The 17,630-nt window shown below is 37.4% G+C and overlaps 2 protein-coding genes across 2 annotated transcripts; one reads left to right on the plus strand and one right to left on the minus strand.

Moving 5' to 3' along the window:
• Nucleotides 1-1,588: 1,588 nt before the first annotated feature.
• On the plus strand, nucleotides 1,589-10,749 carry LOC141430390 (uncharacterized protein C16orf52 homolog A-like). Its single transcript, XM_074091075.1, has 3 exons — nucleotides 1,589-1,888; nucleotides 2,326-2,538; nucleotides 5,194-10,749. Exons 1-3 carry the CDS (start codon nucleotides 1,786-1,788, stop codon nucleotides 5,379-5,381), a joined length of 504 nt encoding a protein of 167 aa, XP_073947176.1. The 5' UTR covers nucleotides 1,589-1,785; the 3' UTR covers nucleotides 5,382-10,749.
• On the minus strand, nucleotides 6,151-16,138 carry LOC141430387 (leukocyte receptor cluster member 8). The gene is made up of 5 exons (XM_074091065.1): nucleotides 14,729-16,138; nucleotides 14,122-14,638; nucleotides 13,758-13,962; nucleotides 13,466-13,673; nucleotides 6,151-6,826 (listed from the first exon to the last, which is right to left on the minus strand). The coding sequence occupies exons 1-5, from the start codon at nucleotides 15,814-15,816 to the stop codon at nucleotides 6,664-6,666; spliced, it is 2,181 nt and encodes a 726-aa protein (XP_073947166.1). The 5' UTR covers nucleotides 15,817-16,138; the 3' UTR covers nucleotides 6,151-6,663.
• Between the last annotated feature and the right edge of the window lie 1,492 nt (nucleotides 16,139-17,630).

Below are 17,630 nucleotides of genomic sequence, written 5' to 3' on the forward strand. Positions count from 1 at the left end.
GGTTCGAATGCGGGGTGAGACAAGCGAAGTGTAGAAGAATTTTGAATGCAGTTTTGTTTCATTTTAAAAATAGAGGAATATTTCCTTTCAGTACAATTAACTAACTAAAGAATTTAAGGCAATCACACAGGCAAAATAAAAAACAATTATTAATACCAAAAACTAAACTAGCTATGTTTAAAAATGACCCCTTTTGCCGGAAATGATCTGATAGATATGGAAATACTAGGAATAATACCAGGAATCAGACCAAACACATTTCTTAGGAACGCTGTTTATTCAATGACAATCTGTCATAGACAATAAGAACACATCAGCTCCTTCACCCTTAGTTGGGGAACCTAAAATAAAGACATATAACAAAATTAAACAATGAATTATTATCAAACATAAATAACAGCTAGGTATCAAAAGTAGGACCATCATATTTTGTAATTGACATTTCTTTTCGGTCTTAGGACTCTGTCACAGGGAACCTCAACAGGCGCAACTGTCGATTGTTCTGCTGACTCTACCTGTTGTGCTACTGGCTCTACTGACTCTACCTGCTCCACCCCCTCAACCGCATCTTGCCAGTCATCTCCTAACCCTTCGTCATCCACCAGTTGAAAAGGTGTCGACAAGACAGACTGCGAGGATGCCTGTGATCTTAGCGCACGACGCTCCGTGCCACGCACATCAGAAACGTCGTCGTTAGATACGTAACGCATCAGCTGGTCAATTACCAAAAAAAACCGCATTCAAATCCGTTTACTACGGTGCCACAGCGGACAGACAGACAGACACACACACAGACGCATATAGCGGTCAAACTTATAACACCCCTCTTTTTGCGTCGGGGGTTAAAAATTTAATGTTAAGATAAGACATGCATGACTTCAGCCTTCAATAAAAGATGAGGTAGTATGGAGTTCAAATTTTTAGCCTTTCCAAAAAGTTAAACTAAAAAAAAAAGAACTGTCACTGTCACCAGTGCTGCCAACGTAGGCAATTTGTCGCCAATTAGGCTACTCGGCGGAAATCGGTGACGTTAAATTCTAAATGGTGACTGAGGCGACTTTTACTTGAAAGACAAGGTCCTTATAGTAGTTGAACGAAAGAATCACAACACAAATTAACATAAACACAAGAAAAAAAATACCTCCCACGCAAAATGAAGATTGTAAGTGGGATTAAAAAGAAAATAGTGTACAAGTTAATAAAAAAATAAAATAAAAAATAACTTGCAAAATTAACAATAAAACTGACCAAGCGCAGTGTAGGGTTCCATTCTAATATTTTGTTATCTTACTAATCTTACAGCCCCTTATAGTTATGAAATTTGATACCTGATCTGGAATAACACATGCTACTTATTCAGGCGACCTCGGTTCAAGTTTGCCTACATTAGGCTAATCAAGCTGTGAAAAATTGCGATATTGAAATTCGAAACTCGAAGTTCGTGTCGTGCGGTCCCTCTCGCTCTCGTATTAAATAGTATAAGTGTCAAAGGGACCGCACGACACGAACTTCGAGTTTCGAGTTTCGGAGTAGTCCTGCAGGTTTCGAATCGTTGGCAACTGGCAACACTGACTGTCACTGTCTGTCATCGCCGTCCGATGAAGTCCGATCCAAGAAAGATCAAAAACATACTGTAGTCTTTGATCCAAAAGTGCGATTCCACAGAACGAAAACAAATTTTACTTATCTCATATCACCGTAATAGAAATAATAACAATATTTTTAGTGCCAAAAAATGTGCTGAATAATATTTAAATACCTTACTTAAAAACAACAGCAGCAAAAATGGATAAGCTAACTGTAATATCGGGAACCTTGTTCATGGCCGCTGATGTATTTGCAATAGTCAGCCTTGCAATGCCAGATTGGATAATAACTGATGTTGGAGGTAAATACACATAATTATTTAGTACATCGTGAGGAAACCTGCACAAACCTGCGAAGCAATCCAATGGTGCGTGTGAAGTTCCCAATCCGCACTGGGCCCGCGTGGGAACTACGGCCCAAGCCCTCTTGTTCTGAGAGGAGGCCTGTGCCCAGCAGTGGGACGTATATAGGCTGGGATGATGATGATGATGATTTAGTACCATTGTTTCAAACTGATTGCTTGAAAATACAACATCTGAAAGTATTTGGCTAATATCGAAACTTATTAAGATCAAGATCTCTAGTTGTCAACAACTAAATGTCTCACTAATTGGAAATGTAAGAAATTAACTATTTATTTCTGTCTACCCTAGCTTCTGTTTGACGGAATTGCCCTTGGTCTAGATTAATATATTAATGAAATAGTTAGTATGTATAGAAATTGTACTTTGTTAACAGGGGACACTAGACTTGGACTGATGTGGTCCTGTGTCACTCTCTACAATAGACCTCAGGTGTGCTTCACTCCAGATCTACAACCAGAGTGGCTTCTGGCACTTATTTGCATCTTTATAGGATGTATTTGCATTACTACTACTGTTATTTTGTTGGCTTCAAGTCATTTTGACCGCAATGTCATCCCATATGCCAGATGGGTTGGATTTGCTGCAAGTAAGTACCTCATTTGTAACCATTTGTATGCTGCACACAAATAATGTTGGATCTATACAAAATTTAAGACTATCTTTTTTCTTTTATGTTTATCTGAAACATTTTATTTGAAGCAAGCAGGACTAGAAAGCAGGTTTTGTTTACCAACTTATGAAAGATAAAAATCTAATAGGTATCTTCACTATAAATCCTAGTTTCTTTAACCCATTGTCAGGGATAATGCATAGCACCTTGGCAATGCTCGTGCTAAAACTCGATAATAAGCGTTTTTCCAGAGATAAGACCAAGCTAGATCGATTTCTCATTGTAAAAACCCCTACATACCAAATTTCATCAAAATCATTGCAGCCATTTCCAAGATTCTGATTGTATATTAAAGAATTGCTCATTTAAGGTATTAAATATCAACCACAAACATTTCACATTGCTCCTTTTACAATAATGATTAGCTTTTAAATTATTCCTTTGTAGTAAATAAGGCCCGGAATTTTGCGTGCGGCTATTGACAGATTGTAGGGAGAGAGCACCACTTTTTAGCGATGTTATCGACAAATCAATAGTTTTTAAATTTGTTTTTATGAACAAAACCTCAAACTTTCCGATGATATGTACTTTTTTCAGCAGTCAATGATGAAAAAAGTTTGAAATATTGGAAAGTTCAATCCGTTTAAATTGCTTTAGTGAAGTTACTATAATTACGAATTACACTTTTATATTTCATAACTTGAGAAAACATCCCTCGGAGATCATTTAACGTTAGGTAGCTTGATTGCCTCCCTTTGATAAAATAAAGGATAAAATATTAATTTTGTATTCCTACAGTTCTTACCATAGCCAATATAAAGTATTTTATAATAATATTCCAAGCAAAAATATATTTACAGTTATGTATTAAAGTTACAACATAAATTTAAAAAAAAATATCCATTTATCGAGAACATCAATAAAAAGCGGTGCTCTCTCCCTGCAATCTCTCAATAGCCGCACGCAAAATTCCGGGCCCTAGTAGTAAACAATATTAATCAATTTTGTATTAGCATCTCTTGCAGGGACTAAAAAAAATGTTACGTAATTTAACATACTAAGTGAGTTGCACAGAATTACTATAATGATAACCAATGATTGGCACGGACAGTGCAAAACTGCAGGATTCCAAGAAGAAATCTTAGTATGGACCTGACTATAATCCCCATCTTGCTTAAAAAAGTAATTCTATTGGGTGTGTTTATGTGTAAACAGATTTTTATATATTTAATAAACATCTCATCATTTTGCGGGTGGTGTAGGACCTTGTGCAAGGTCCGCCCAGATTGCTACCACCATCTTGCTCGCTAATCCTGCCGTGAAACAGCAGTGCTTGCACTGTTGTGTTTCGGCGTGGAGAGTAAGACAGCCGGTGAAATTACTGGCACTTGAGGTATCCCATCTTAGGCCTCTAGATTGGCAACTCATCTGCAATCCCCCTGGTGTTGCAGGTGTCTATGGGCGGTGGTGATCTCTTATCAGGAGACCCACTTGCTCGTTTGCATCCAGTTGAATAAAAAAAGCCCTAAAATTACATCCTGGGTTTCATTGACGTTAAATTAAAACAAAAAAAAATCTTAAATTCTTACAGCCTTATTCATAAAAAAATCTTTATTGAGGTTTGATCGGTCTGTTACTTAGCAGACTGATTAAGCTTAATAGACGGTTGTCAAGAAGTATGATTCATAAACACTTGCTAGCAGTCTGCTAGTTGTTGAGCTGCTGATAGACGGATTAGACGCGTTATGTTGGCCACCTTGACAAATCAAAGACAAAAAATGGCCTAATCGATAATTAAAAAAAAAATTGACAGCAGTGACAGCAAATTAGCAGGAAAAAAAATAAAAAGCGAGATGTTTGTTTTCCCGCCATTTCCGATCCGCATGTTTATGTTGTGCAAAAAGCCATAATTATGTTAATCATCCTATTTTTTTTCATATTTATTGTTAATATTATTGTTGCTAATTTAGAGGATTTTTAAATACAAATTCCTGAAAATAAATTTTCCAGTTTTTTTTTTTAATCTGCGTAGCCCTGCCTTCACTATAAATATCTTCGGTATGGTTTTTTGCTCTTGTCAAAGTCAGCTGTTCAAACTTGTGGCGGCCATTTTGTGACTTAGCAGGGAGATAAAGGAGGGTCTACGGTCCTCTAACTTTAGCAGAGCCTTGATCGACTGATTAGCGCTAACAGACGTTTATGAATCATGTTTTTTAGCATCGGGCCTTCAAGGAGCCTTCAAGGAGGCTCTAACTTTTTATGAATAAGGCTGTTAAATTTTTAATATCTATTTGTTATGCTACGCTACTTTGTCACGAATTTCTATTTTTTTCTATTTCCATGCCAAATTTCATGATTCTAAACCCAGCGATTATTAGTTCGAGACTTTATCCCTGTCCCGTGGAAATCGGGATGAAAACATACATACCAAATTTCATTCCAGCGGTTGTTATTTAGAGATTTTATCCCTCTAAAAATGCACCTAAATCCGTCCAAACGTTTCAGCGTGAAGAAGTAAAAAACATACTTACTCACAAACTTTCACATTTATAATATTAGTAAGATTACGTGTACCTAAACAGTATTATTGTGGATATTAAAAGTTACTCAAATATAATATTTAATTTTCAGTGGTTGTTTTCTGCTTGGCTGCCGTAATTTTCCCGATGGGGTTCCATGTTGACGAAATAGGAGGCCAGCCGTATCAGCTGCCAAACAGCCATCAAGTTGGAATATCGTACATACTCTTTGTTCTTTCACTATGGATTACTGTAATATCTGAGCTATTTGCTGGTAAAGTTTGTCTGCCACATTTTTAACAGACCTAATTGTACCTATAACCAAATGAATGAATCTTGATCTGATAAATCGCCATTCCATATTTAGTATAAATTCTAACTTGATAACTAAGTGATATTGCATAGATTTAACTAATTTTAAGTAATTGTTTTTATTGAATTGTTATTTTAATTCCTGTTACTAAAACAAAGAGTATTTATCTTGTGTATGCATTTTGCTATCACAGCATTCACAGCCAGTGCACCATAAAAAAGGTTCTTCATAAATGTATGAAAGTGTATATTTTTTAACAGGTTCCCTGTCCCATGAGGTAGGTGTGCCTCATGCGTAGCTTCACTGGTACGTCCATGAAGCACATGTGCCTCATGGTCAGTGATATAAATAATGCAGTTGTTCTTTCGATAAATAATAAATTTTATTACGTACTAGCTGTTGCCCGCAGCTTCACCTTCGCCAATTTTTCTTCCATAAAAACCTTATCCTGGCAATAACGAACACAACAAAAAATTATTAGCAAAATCGGTCCAGCCGTTCCCGAGTTTTGCGCTTAGCAACACATTTTAAGATTCTTTTTTATTTATACACACAAGATTATATTATTTTTATTCTTGAACCGCATTTAGATAACCAATGAAAATTACTATGGGGACATTACATTAGGGATATTATTACGTTAGTTTATCGTTCCAAAGAACGCTGCACATTGGTTCGGGACAGGGAACCTGTTAAGCCATCTTGATAGTACATATTAAGTATTTAAAGATTAAGGGTGCAAATAAAATGCATATGCATATAAAACGAATCATGTATTACAAACACATAAATATGACGACAACCAGAGTGCATGCATTCTATTTATTCTTTTAAAAAATTAAAAGTGGAATGGAGCATAAAACATTTACAATATTTACAAAAAATAGGACAAAACAATACAACACATATAGTCCTTTTATTATTAACACGAAAAGTCTTTTTGCTTTTAAAAGTCACTCAACAGCACTGTATTGTTTGTGTTCAGACACCAAAACCTCTCATTTTGCAGTATTAGACGCCTGCTTGAAACTTCATTTGAATGTTGTATCTTCATCTCCACTGCTATTGCGATTGATCTCTCTCTTCTGCTGAATAAATTAAAGTAGTGTGCTAGTTGTTTTGCCGCCTCATCCTAGTAAAGCTGATCAAAATTAAGGTGAATAACATGATTCAGGATTACATCCGCCGTGTTGACACTTGCGACCAGGTGGGTTACATCACCACGCAAGAATATGCTATCAATACAGGACGGCTATCAAAAACAAAATGTTATATACTGGCTACTGTTTGGAAGCTGGACTTGCAATCTATCTGAGTCTGATCGCTGTCCGTGTACAAGAGTGGAAATTGATTCAAGAACTCAAAGGCCTTAGAACTCGACTCAAACGCCAGCTCCCGAACGATGAAATCCACAGGAACACTTTGTCTGTAGCTGCACACATAAGAAAATATTATTTTAACACGCCCAGCTTAGCTGGGAATTTCAAGACAGTAAATTATTAAGTTTTTTCAACGTTACATCCACATGGATTTCTGTCAACTATGACTATTTCTCTAGACTCAAAATGTATCTCGATCCCTTTTATACGTAACTGTCCACAATAAACAAAACTGTTTTTAAGCTTAATTTTGTAACAGAAAGGCAACATTACATGCACTGCACTCGTCTGTCACTTTGCACTTTGTATTTGATGTAACGTTGAAAAGGTAAAAAAAAAACTTATGTAACAGTAATCATGTAAGTTGTCTTTTTACAGTTAAGTATATGTGTCTTATCTGATGTAATTATATAAATTATACCACGTATTATTTTTGATTTCCGTTAACTTTGGTAACAGGTGAAATGAATTAAATAATTCGTCCAAGACATAGTGGCCTATAGCTCTTACCCACTGTTTCAAAGATCAATCAAGTATTACGATAGTTAATTATGCTCACTAAAACAAGATCTGTATATCTATTGAATAACGTTTTTACATCATATTTTTTCGCATAAGTTCGTATTTATCTTTTTTCTCGATTAGCTTTAGTAAACTTCAGTAAGGTAGTTGAGAAACAAAGATAAATACGAACGTTTCCGATAAAATACTAGCAAAACATTATTTATTAACTGCGATGACACACTCACTGAGTGCGCCTAGCCGCATTTGCGGATAGGTTTCCTTAGGCACACGTGTGCGTGCCTAAATCAACCGACGTGTTAAAGTCCGTAACTAAGTGTTTTAATTAACACAATTTAGTAGCAAAAGAATTAACCTTTAACAATAACTGCATTCTCTATAAAAAAAAACTATTTAGTCAAAGTAAAAAACACAGTATATATGTACTTAGGTACTACTGAACTTTTTAGCTATATATAAATTAGCTAAAAAGTTCAGTAGTACCTAAGTAGATATTATCAATGAAGTGAGCAGCCTTTCTAAATTATCGGAAATCAAAAAAGTAGTGCCATGATAAAAACGTTTTCAGATATGATTTTTCAAAAAATCACAATTCAATCGTCAAGCAAAAAAATGTTAAAAAAGTATAGAACAAATTCAGTTGTCAAATACCGTATTTGCACAACTTGTATTTTTCACCCATGATGAGTTCTGTGACACTTGAAACGTGACTCCGAATTACGCATACTATGTTTGCAAAATAATCAAAAAAATTAAAACTGTACTTTTTAAAAATATATAGCAATATCAGTGTCCATTGAAAAGACTCCATCGAATACGATAGAAAAATATATTTTTTTTTTAAGTGACGCAATGTGTGAAACGGAACAGAGTAGTGACGTGACACAAGTTGACACAACATTATGGGCAATTGCCGCGGTTCAATATTCAATATCAATGAACACAAAGAATTTAAATTTTTAAACAAGACTTGCAAGATTTTATAAACGCGGCTATTTGGAACACGGCCACAGCCATCTTGTGTTGCGCCTCTTGTGGCCAGTGCTTGTCAGTATCACTGTCAATACGAGTGCGCCTGCCTTGTCTAAAGGGCAACACACACAGAGAGCGGGCGCGGGTCGTGCGCGGGCCCGCGACGGGCGTATTTGCATGGCGGTATATGGACGCCTTCACACAGAACGCGGGCGCGGGCGCGGGTCGTGCGCGGGCCCGCGCCCGTCGCCCGTCGTCACAAACAGCGCGAGCCGAGCGCAGTGTTACCAACTCTCAAAAATATTTATCCCTAAAGCTTAAGTTAAAAACCCCTAAAACTCGTTTTTAATGAAAATGTTTACTTTAAATTTGAATATTTCGCAAAAAAAATACTGAATCGAAAAATCGTCTTAGTAACCCCCTAATGCTTTTAATTTAAAAGACCCTACACTATAGGGTTGGAAAAGAAAAAAAAACCCTTACTTTACTTCTATGGGAGGTACCCAAAATATATTTTTTTTTAATTTTTCATTGTACTATTTTGTCGGGATAGTTTTCATAATAAGTATATCCATGTAAAATTACAGCTTTGAAGCATTGATAGTCCCTGAGCAAAGCCGCGGACGGACAGACAGACTGACAGACAGACAGACATGGCGAAACTATAAGGGTTCCGTTTTTGCCTTTTGGCTACGGAACCCTAAAAACCGTATTCATGCGCAGTAGCTAGTTAATTTTGGCGAGAATAAAATTTATTTATTTTATTTTTTTAATTAATTGGTAGGTACCTACTACAGAAAAATCTGTTATTTTTTCCATTGACTAGTATAAGCTTATTCCTGTCTATAAAAAAAAATCAGCCACTTTTAAAAATTTCATCCATCGCCCATCATTACATAAATTAGATTTTCTCAAACATGCTCGGAAATGTATGCGTTAATGTCACGAAATGGAGACATGAAGTTTCTCATTTATGGCTCCCTACCACCTCCCTACATAACTTCTTGGCCTAGGCCATGAAGTATGTATGAAAATCCATTATTGTCCGCTGCTCTAACTTTTTAATTTTACTTACTAACATTAAACTGACAAAGGAAAAATTACGAACAGCCAACCACCACTACTCTATAAGCATTTGCGATACTGCGATGCGATGCGATGCGATGCGATGCGATACGATGCGAAGCGATGCGAAGCGATGCCAAGCGGTGCCAAGCGGTGCCAAGCGGTGCCAAGCGGTGCCAAGCGGTGCCAAGCGGTGCCAAGCGGTGCCAAGCGGTGCCAAGCGGTGCCAAGCGGTGCCAAGCGGTGCCAAGCGCTGCCAAGCGGTGCAAAGCGCTGCCAAGCGGTGCCAAGCGCTGCCAAGCGGTGCCAAGCGGTGCCAAGCGGTGCCAAGCGGTGCCAAGCGGTGCCAAGCGGTGCCAAGTGCTGCCAAGCGGTGCCAAGCGGTGCCAAGCGGTGCCAAGCGGTGCCAAGCGGTGCCAAGCGGTGCCAAGCGGTGCCAAGCGGTGCCAAGCGGTGCCAAGCGGTGCCAAGCGGTGCCAAGCGGTGCCAAGCGGTGCCAAGCGATGCCAAGCGATGCCAAGCGATGCGATGCGATGCGATGCGATGCGATGCGATGCGAAGCGAAGCGATGCGATGCGATGCGAAGCGATGCGATGCGATGCGATGCGAAGCGATGCGATGCGATTGGATGGATGGATGGATGGATGAAATATTTCCTCACATTGTTTGAGAAAAGCACTATACAAGCCTCGGCCAGAACAGGGATTGCTGGACTCGTTTTATCCGGCCTCGTCTACGTCTCGGCCGTCTACCCCGAACTCGTCCATCAATCCCTTACTTCATGGCCTCTGCAGTAATGTACTATTAATTAAGTAAGTAAATAAAGTTTGACCTTGGTGCGCAAGCGCGTTTGTCGTTTTCCACATATATCTCGCGGCACTGTATAATTCTGTGTCGAGTTGACAAAAATGTCGTATCTATTATTGATTCTAGAACTGTTTTAATTTGTACTCCAAAAGTCGCCAGATACTTAAACCATTTCTGTCGTCAAAACTTTTTTGCGGTCGTTAAAATTTAAGCAAAAGTCGTCACTTCTAGGGACTAAGTCACTAAACTGGCAACATTGATAGCCGCCGCGGGCCCGTCGCGGGTCCGACCCGCTCTCTGTGTGAATACAACGAACCGCGCGGCTCACGCGGCGGACACGACCCGACCCGCGCACGCTTTCTGTGTGTGTTGCCCTTAAGAGTTGAGTTTCCGTTGCTTTCTTTGCATTGTATTTTGTTATTGTTCATTTCTGTTATTATTGTTGTTGACTTTTGTTACTGTTTCTCGTTAAAAATACTGTTTTGAACTCCCAGAGTCGGGAGTTTGTAATTCGTTTGAGGGATTATTTCGAGCGAGAATGAGAAAACAGTGGCCCGGTGGACAGAAAAATATTATTTTTTTAAATATAATGCAACTTGTAATAGTAAAAGTACTACTACAAGTACTAATACTAGTATAAGTACTAAAACTGTCAAACACGAAACGTCACAGTCATCAGAGGTGAAAAATATTATAGACATTGATCAACCCCGTCTGTACCTATAAAAATGTAACGTGACGAACTGAGTAGACTAACAAACAACGCATAGCCTAAACGGCTCGAGCCGAGCTAGAGAATTGAAATTTGACTTGAGGATAAGAGAGGTTCACTTGAAAAGGATTTGCCGAAATTTCTGAAAATCTCAAATTTTTATTCTTCCACGGGAGCAAACCCGCGGGATAAAGGTAGTTGGCGAGTTTAAAAGAAAGTGAGAGATTTAGAGAGATATTATGCATTTAGAGTTGAAGTAAAGTTACATTAAAATAATGCCTATGTATGCACGACCTTAATGTTCGTTCAGTCAATAAAGTCGTAACATATACATATTTTTGTAACTTCGGTCATATCGATCTTTTTGTACTCGACTGACTGTCCAAGTGAAATTCGCTTCTGATCTTCCAGATTGATGTAGGTACGATGAAAACAAGGCCTCTAGGCTCTCATTTCATGAACAACCCCATTGTAAAGTAATGAATAGTATCAGTAGTATAATGAAATCATTTACTAAACTTCGAAGTCGATAATATTGATTTTATAATTAATACTAGTTTTTGCCTGCGGCTTCGCTCGCGTGGAATTCGGTTATCGCGCGCTGTTCCCTCGGGAACTGCATTTTTCCGGGATATAAAGTAGCCTAAGTCACTCTCTGGCCCATAAACTATCTCTATGCCAAAAATCACGTCGATTCCATTTCGACGTGAAAAACGGACAAACATACATACACTTTCGCATTTAAAATATTAGTATGGATTAATATTAGTATTATTTAGGCCGGGATATCCATAAAATACGCATGCGGCCAAAATAATTAAGCATTTATCAATGATCAAGCTAATAAATATCAAATGTATAACAAAAATGTTATTCTCAATTTTTCGCAAAATCTACTAAATCATTCTAAATTCAAAAGTTATTTTTTTCGCGTGTAATAAAAGAATATAAAAACTGGGAACAATAAGTATTCTCGCGTACCGAGGGGTATCGCACCTTACTGCTATGGAGTTAGAGCCAATTTATTTTCGAATCTCATTGGGTATTAGCCAACGGATTAACCAGATACCACGTACGGTTTATAACTGTTAAAGTCTGGATCTTAGAGGTCAGTGCTTTTAACATTCATGGTATATTCATTCACGGTAAATAGTTCATCTTGGCCTTACTGAATGTGATGTGATAAACAAAGACAGCCAGAGGATTTGGCTTAATTGCCATTATATTTAGATCTCATTAGATTTGACTATAATGAATGAAATGACGCAACTGCTTTCTTTCAGAGAACTGTTGACAGCCACAGCACTGAAGAGAGCTATTAGTTTTTTTTTTTTCAAATGGAACTAGATATACTTACTATTATAATTAATTTACTATACGTTATGCCTATCCATCAATATTAAAAGTGTAAACAAACCGATTTCATCAAAATTCTTGTATAAACACTCAATGGATCGAATCAAATCTATAATTCGTACGGCTACGGCTTGGATCTAATTTCAGCAATGGTAGTTAATAAAACATGCCTTGACAGTAAATAAATAAAAATCAAGGTAGTTTTAAGGACGGTTAAAATTTATTAATAATTTGTGGGTAGTTTTGTTTTGTTTGATAAAATATATGTTGGTAATTGAGGAGTTACAGTGACAAATTAAAACGGTGGTTGTGGTTTGTTAGTGTAACAACTGGTAGCATGGTGGCTCTGAAGATGAGCTCTGGTTGAGTTCGAAACGCGTCAGTGTGGTGTAGTGAGGTGATAGATGGGTTTTTGTGATTTGTGTGTGTTCTTACAGTGTGGAGGTGGAGGAACTGCATGAACACGCATATTTTGCACAAGCTTAGCTATCGTAAGATCGCGGGCTCGCGGGTGAGCAAGGAAATTCTTTTAGTTAATTTTTAACTAATGTCTAATCACTTTTTTCACCAAAATTAACTTTATTTCAATATTTACTTTTCATTTGAAAAATCTTCGTCAAAATCTGACGTTATTTCTTGATTGAAATTGAAACATGTGTATAATCTGTAGTAGCATAGACTAGCCTAGATGGTGGAAAATTTGACATTTTAAAAATCGATTAATGCGCGGATGAGAAGCGATTTTTATTTTCCTTAAAATTAAAAAATAGGTACTGCTTTTATAATTGAATAAACAGTCTTTGGAATAAAATCAAGTATTTTAAATAATAAAATAGGCAAAAATACTTTGATGTATTCAATTATGAAATTAATCGATTTACTGAACAGATTAATTATTTTGCAATAGGTTCCAGGACTTCTAGATCCTAGATTGAATGTCTGTGGTCGGATAAATGGCGTCTTTGTTTACACTTTTCATAAATTGGATCGAAATACAATATAGGTTTAATTGCGTACATAATAATATAATATATAACATAAATAGATAAGCAGAAATAAAGTTATTTGAACGAATAATGTGGATTAGCTCAATATCTTTCAACCTGTTAGTGGCAACTCATTACATCAAAAAAAATCAAGTAAACCCAATTACTATAATACTATATGATATCTAACTGCTATTCTCTGATTATGAAGATTTGAAATATAAATCATGATATAATGCAAGAAATAAAAATAAAATATAAAAAGGACATACGACTTGATGATGTATTTGAGATATTGTTTTCTTTCTCTCTCCACAAACCAATCCATCAAATAGCCAGCCATTAAGGGTGCTGTTTTGTAAAGCAGGAAGAACTTGTGTAGATTTCCAGTGGCCCATGCACATCTTGTTTCAAGGGCATGTTTAATACATTCATTTAATCTGTCTTCTTTTGAGAGAAACTGAAATATTGTAGTTAAATCTGAAACAAATACTAAATTTAGAATTTGTCATAGAATCAAACAGTAGCAAATAATAGTAATATATATGTATTTACAATACCAACCTAATGTATTTTTAGTAAAAATATAATATAGAATTCGGTAAGCTGTGAATTCTGCTGCATTGTTCCTACTGTCTGGCAATTCGCTATAAAGCATTTTGAGTTGAGTCTGACACTGATTAAACTCTTCATGGTCACCTTTTTCTAATGCTATCCGTGCATGTGTTTCATATACTTCTACTGTAAATCCATCTCGTACACCTTGCACCTGAAAAAACAAACAACAAAGATTTAGATTATTGTCACTGAAGTAATTAAAATTATGGTTAATTTCCAGTTGTCCGCACTGCAAAGAAAGGAGTGTGGACAGGACAACTAACTTGGAATAAGCCAAATAATCTTATTTCATTTTTAAATTTATACTTACTGTTAAATCTTGTCTTATTGATTTAAGCTGATCACATGCATATCTGTAGTCTTGTTTGTCTATCCACCTTTCCTTCACATTTCTTAAAGAAGTCCTTAACACTGACACAGGTCTCACTTCACAGGCCTCAGGGGCCTTTGTTAACCTTAGGAAAGACTTTTCGATGTCTGTGCAAGTTCCCACAATGTGCATGTTATTAACTTCATAGTCTCCATCATTATCCAGTAAGATGGGTCTGTTGATGCTAGGCTCTGATCTCCTAGAACTTACCTGCACAGAGCTAGCAATAGATGGTACACTAGTGTTACCAAACCTTTCGGCTCTTTTAAGAAGCTTTTCAGCATTTACTTGTACATCTTCAACAACAAATGGACTGTAGGCAGATTTCTTTTTTTGATTTTTGTTGTTTTTATCCTGTTTCTTATGATCAAATGATAACCTATCTTTGACTTTTTGTCTGCTTTTGCCCTTAAAATTTCTTTTATCATCTACTTCATCACTGGATGTAGAAGAAGTGCTGTAAAACAAAGTATTGATGAAATATAACTAACATATTTGATAGATACAAAACAAAATAATTAAAATAACTAGGAAACTAAAAACTTACCTCAGCCTTTTCCTAGAAGGGCTCCTAGATTTTGACCTACTAGAATGCTGACGGCGCCTTCTTTGGGGAGAATTTTTATGCCCCTGAAATCGACCCCCCAAGCTAGATTTTCCTTTAGTGTGTTCTGATATATTTTCACATTTTTGATATAATGATAATGTGCCACGAACAGGCTTAACAGACAAGTTGTTGCGCTCACTATGAACACTAGGAATGGCCTCATCATCCCAATTTCTTGTCCAAATTTCGTCTTTATTAGCAGCTGCTGTAATACGACCCTTCAAACAAATATCAATTTGATCACGATCAAAACCAGTTTTACATTTCTCGTAACACCTTTTTATGTATCTTTCAAGGCTCTCGGGCCATGTTCCAGCGGAAGACTGACAAATAGAGGAAGACTTTAGAAGATCTGACGTATGATTTTGTTCATCCTGATCAGGATCTTGCTCCTTGATAGATTGATAATGTTGTTGAGGCTCACCAGGTGGCTCAGGGATATCATCAGTAAACAGTGTGGGAGGTAGAGGGATGTCTAGTGGAGGTGGTGGTGGTGGTTTGGGAGAATCTGGAGGAGGGCAGGGAGGCAGTGGGGGAGGATGGTCGGGTAGAGGAGGTAGCATAGAACTTGGAAATTGATCATAAATATCATCAACCTTGTTGTCCTTTTTCCGTTTTTTCTTCGATCCACCAATATTACCCAAAAGAGGGTTTTCATTTGGAGGGATAGGTGTAGATTTTCGATTACCATTCAGATTAAACCTGATTGGTGATTGATTGAAGAAAGGACGGTTTGTATCTAGAGGTGACATACCCAACAAAGGGTTTGGCTGGGGTGGCGGTTTAGGCGAACACTGATGCCCGCCGAAATCCGATTTCACGCCGTTGTTTTGTTGAAATTGATGAACTGCATTATTAGCGATTCCTGGATTACCCATTTGATTGAAGTATTGATTGTAGTAAGGCGGGTACATACCACCATGATAACCATTGTATTGGTGATACATACCATACATCCAAGGATTATGATTAGGTGGCATGCCACTCAAAGTTTGTAAAGGAGGGTCTTTAGAAGTATTCTCAGACATCTTAACAGATTATCTAAATCATACGACGAAATTAAATCTGTGCTCAACTTGAATTACACAATTCTAGTAGCACTGCACAAAATGGCGACAGAGGACTAATTATGTATGTACGTACATAGAACAACCTGAAGTGTGATGTGTGATTAACAAATTTTATTGTGTCAATCAACGATTTACTGCGAGACCAAATAAAGATACCTCGTAACGAACTAAGAGTTTCTTCTTTTAGTAATTTTATCTATCACAAAAAACTATCACCACGAAAAAATGTAGCTTCACCACAGAGTACATTTCTAATGCATTATTCTAACAATGGCAGATGTTGATGAACTGATGACTGATGTTAATGTTGGCAGCAGTGTGTGTTGTCACATGTATACAATTTTGGCAAACGGTAGAACAGCAGGCAACTCCGAAACTCGAAGTTCGTCTCGTGCGGTCGCTCTGACACTTCTAATATTTAATACGAGAGCGAAAGGGACAGCACGATACGAACTTCAAGTTTAGAGTTTCGTAGTAGCCCTGCAGGATACAAAAATTAGTAGAAATTGGTAGAATTTGAAATGGAAAATAGGTAGATATCTACCACTCAAGGATAAAACGCTTTTTTTAATGATTAAAAATACGCATAAAATGTTTGAAATTATTTATTTGTGATGTTTACACATATTCTTATTAAATAATCTTAAATATGGTCAGTGAGGATCTCCAATTTTCAAAATAAACCAACTTGTGTATATGACACGGTATTTACACCATCAACATTAAATTTACTTTTACCAAAGAAAATGCCGCGAGACGAGTGCGATGCGAAATACAATGAGGGCTATCGTTTTTTGTCTCACTAGAAGGCGCACTGTTGCGTGAGGTTTTTAAGTGTGGCTTTCAGAGTCTGTTATTACGGGCGTTAAAACAAAGTTTAGATTAAAATCATATTTAAAACACCTTAAAACCGTACCATAAAAATATCCAGCCACCACAGTGTTGCTTAGTCCCGTTTTGTTCGGAAAAAAGGGAGGACAAAAGTTTCCGAAAGACAAAACTGTCTCGAAACACAGACATTCATTGCCCCGTAACGCATAATTGCCATAATTAATTTCAGGTAATGCAAAATATTCACAAAAAATTTCTAATTATAAATAAACCCGCGTAGCTCACCCAAAAACTATGAGATTTGACATTTCGGAGACCTCACACTACACTAGCGCCTCTAGCGGCGAATTCATTCGCGATAGACCTCATTACGCGTCTGTCACTGTCAAGACCAAGTCAAGCAAGACTGTCAGTTGTGACAGTTGTCAATTTCACTTGTAGTGTAGTGTTGTGGTAGTGTGTAACGTAACGTGCAAACACATAAAATCATGGTACAGCAGGGCTACTACGAAACTCGAAGTTCGTATCGTACCGTCCCTCTCGCTCTCGTATTAAATAGTCTAAGTGTCAGAGGGACCGCACGACACGAACTTCGAGTTTCGAGTTTCGTAGTAGCCCTGCAGGTGGTTGGACCTTGTTGTTGCTTTTCACTCGTAACTATTACCACACCCGGGACTTATAACGCTAACGCTCACTCTCAGCATGGTAGGACCTTGTGCAAGGTCCACCCGGATTGCTACCACCATCTTGCTCGCTAATCCTGCCGTGAAGCAACAGTGCTTGCACTGTTGTGTTTCGGCGTGGAGAGTAAGACAGCCGGTGAAATTACTGGCACTTGAGGTATCCCATTTTAGGCCTCTAGGTTGGCAACGCATCTGCAATACCCCTGGTGTTGCAGATGTTTATGGGCGGTGATGATCTCTTACCATCAGGAGGCCCCA

The sequence above is a fragment of the Choristoneura fumiferana genome, chromosome 8 (genome assembly GCF_025370935.1).
Source record: "Choristoneura fumiferana chromosome 8, NRCan_CFum_1, whole genome shotgun sequence".
In the NCBI taxonomy this organism is placed as follows: Eukaryota; Metazoa; Arthropoda; class Insecta; order Lepidoptera; family Tortricidae; genus Choristoneura; species Choristoneura fumiferana.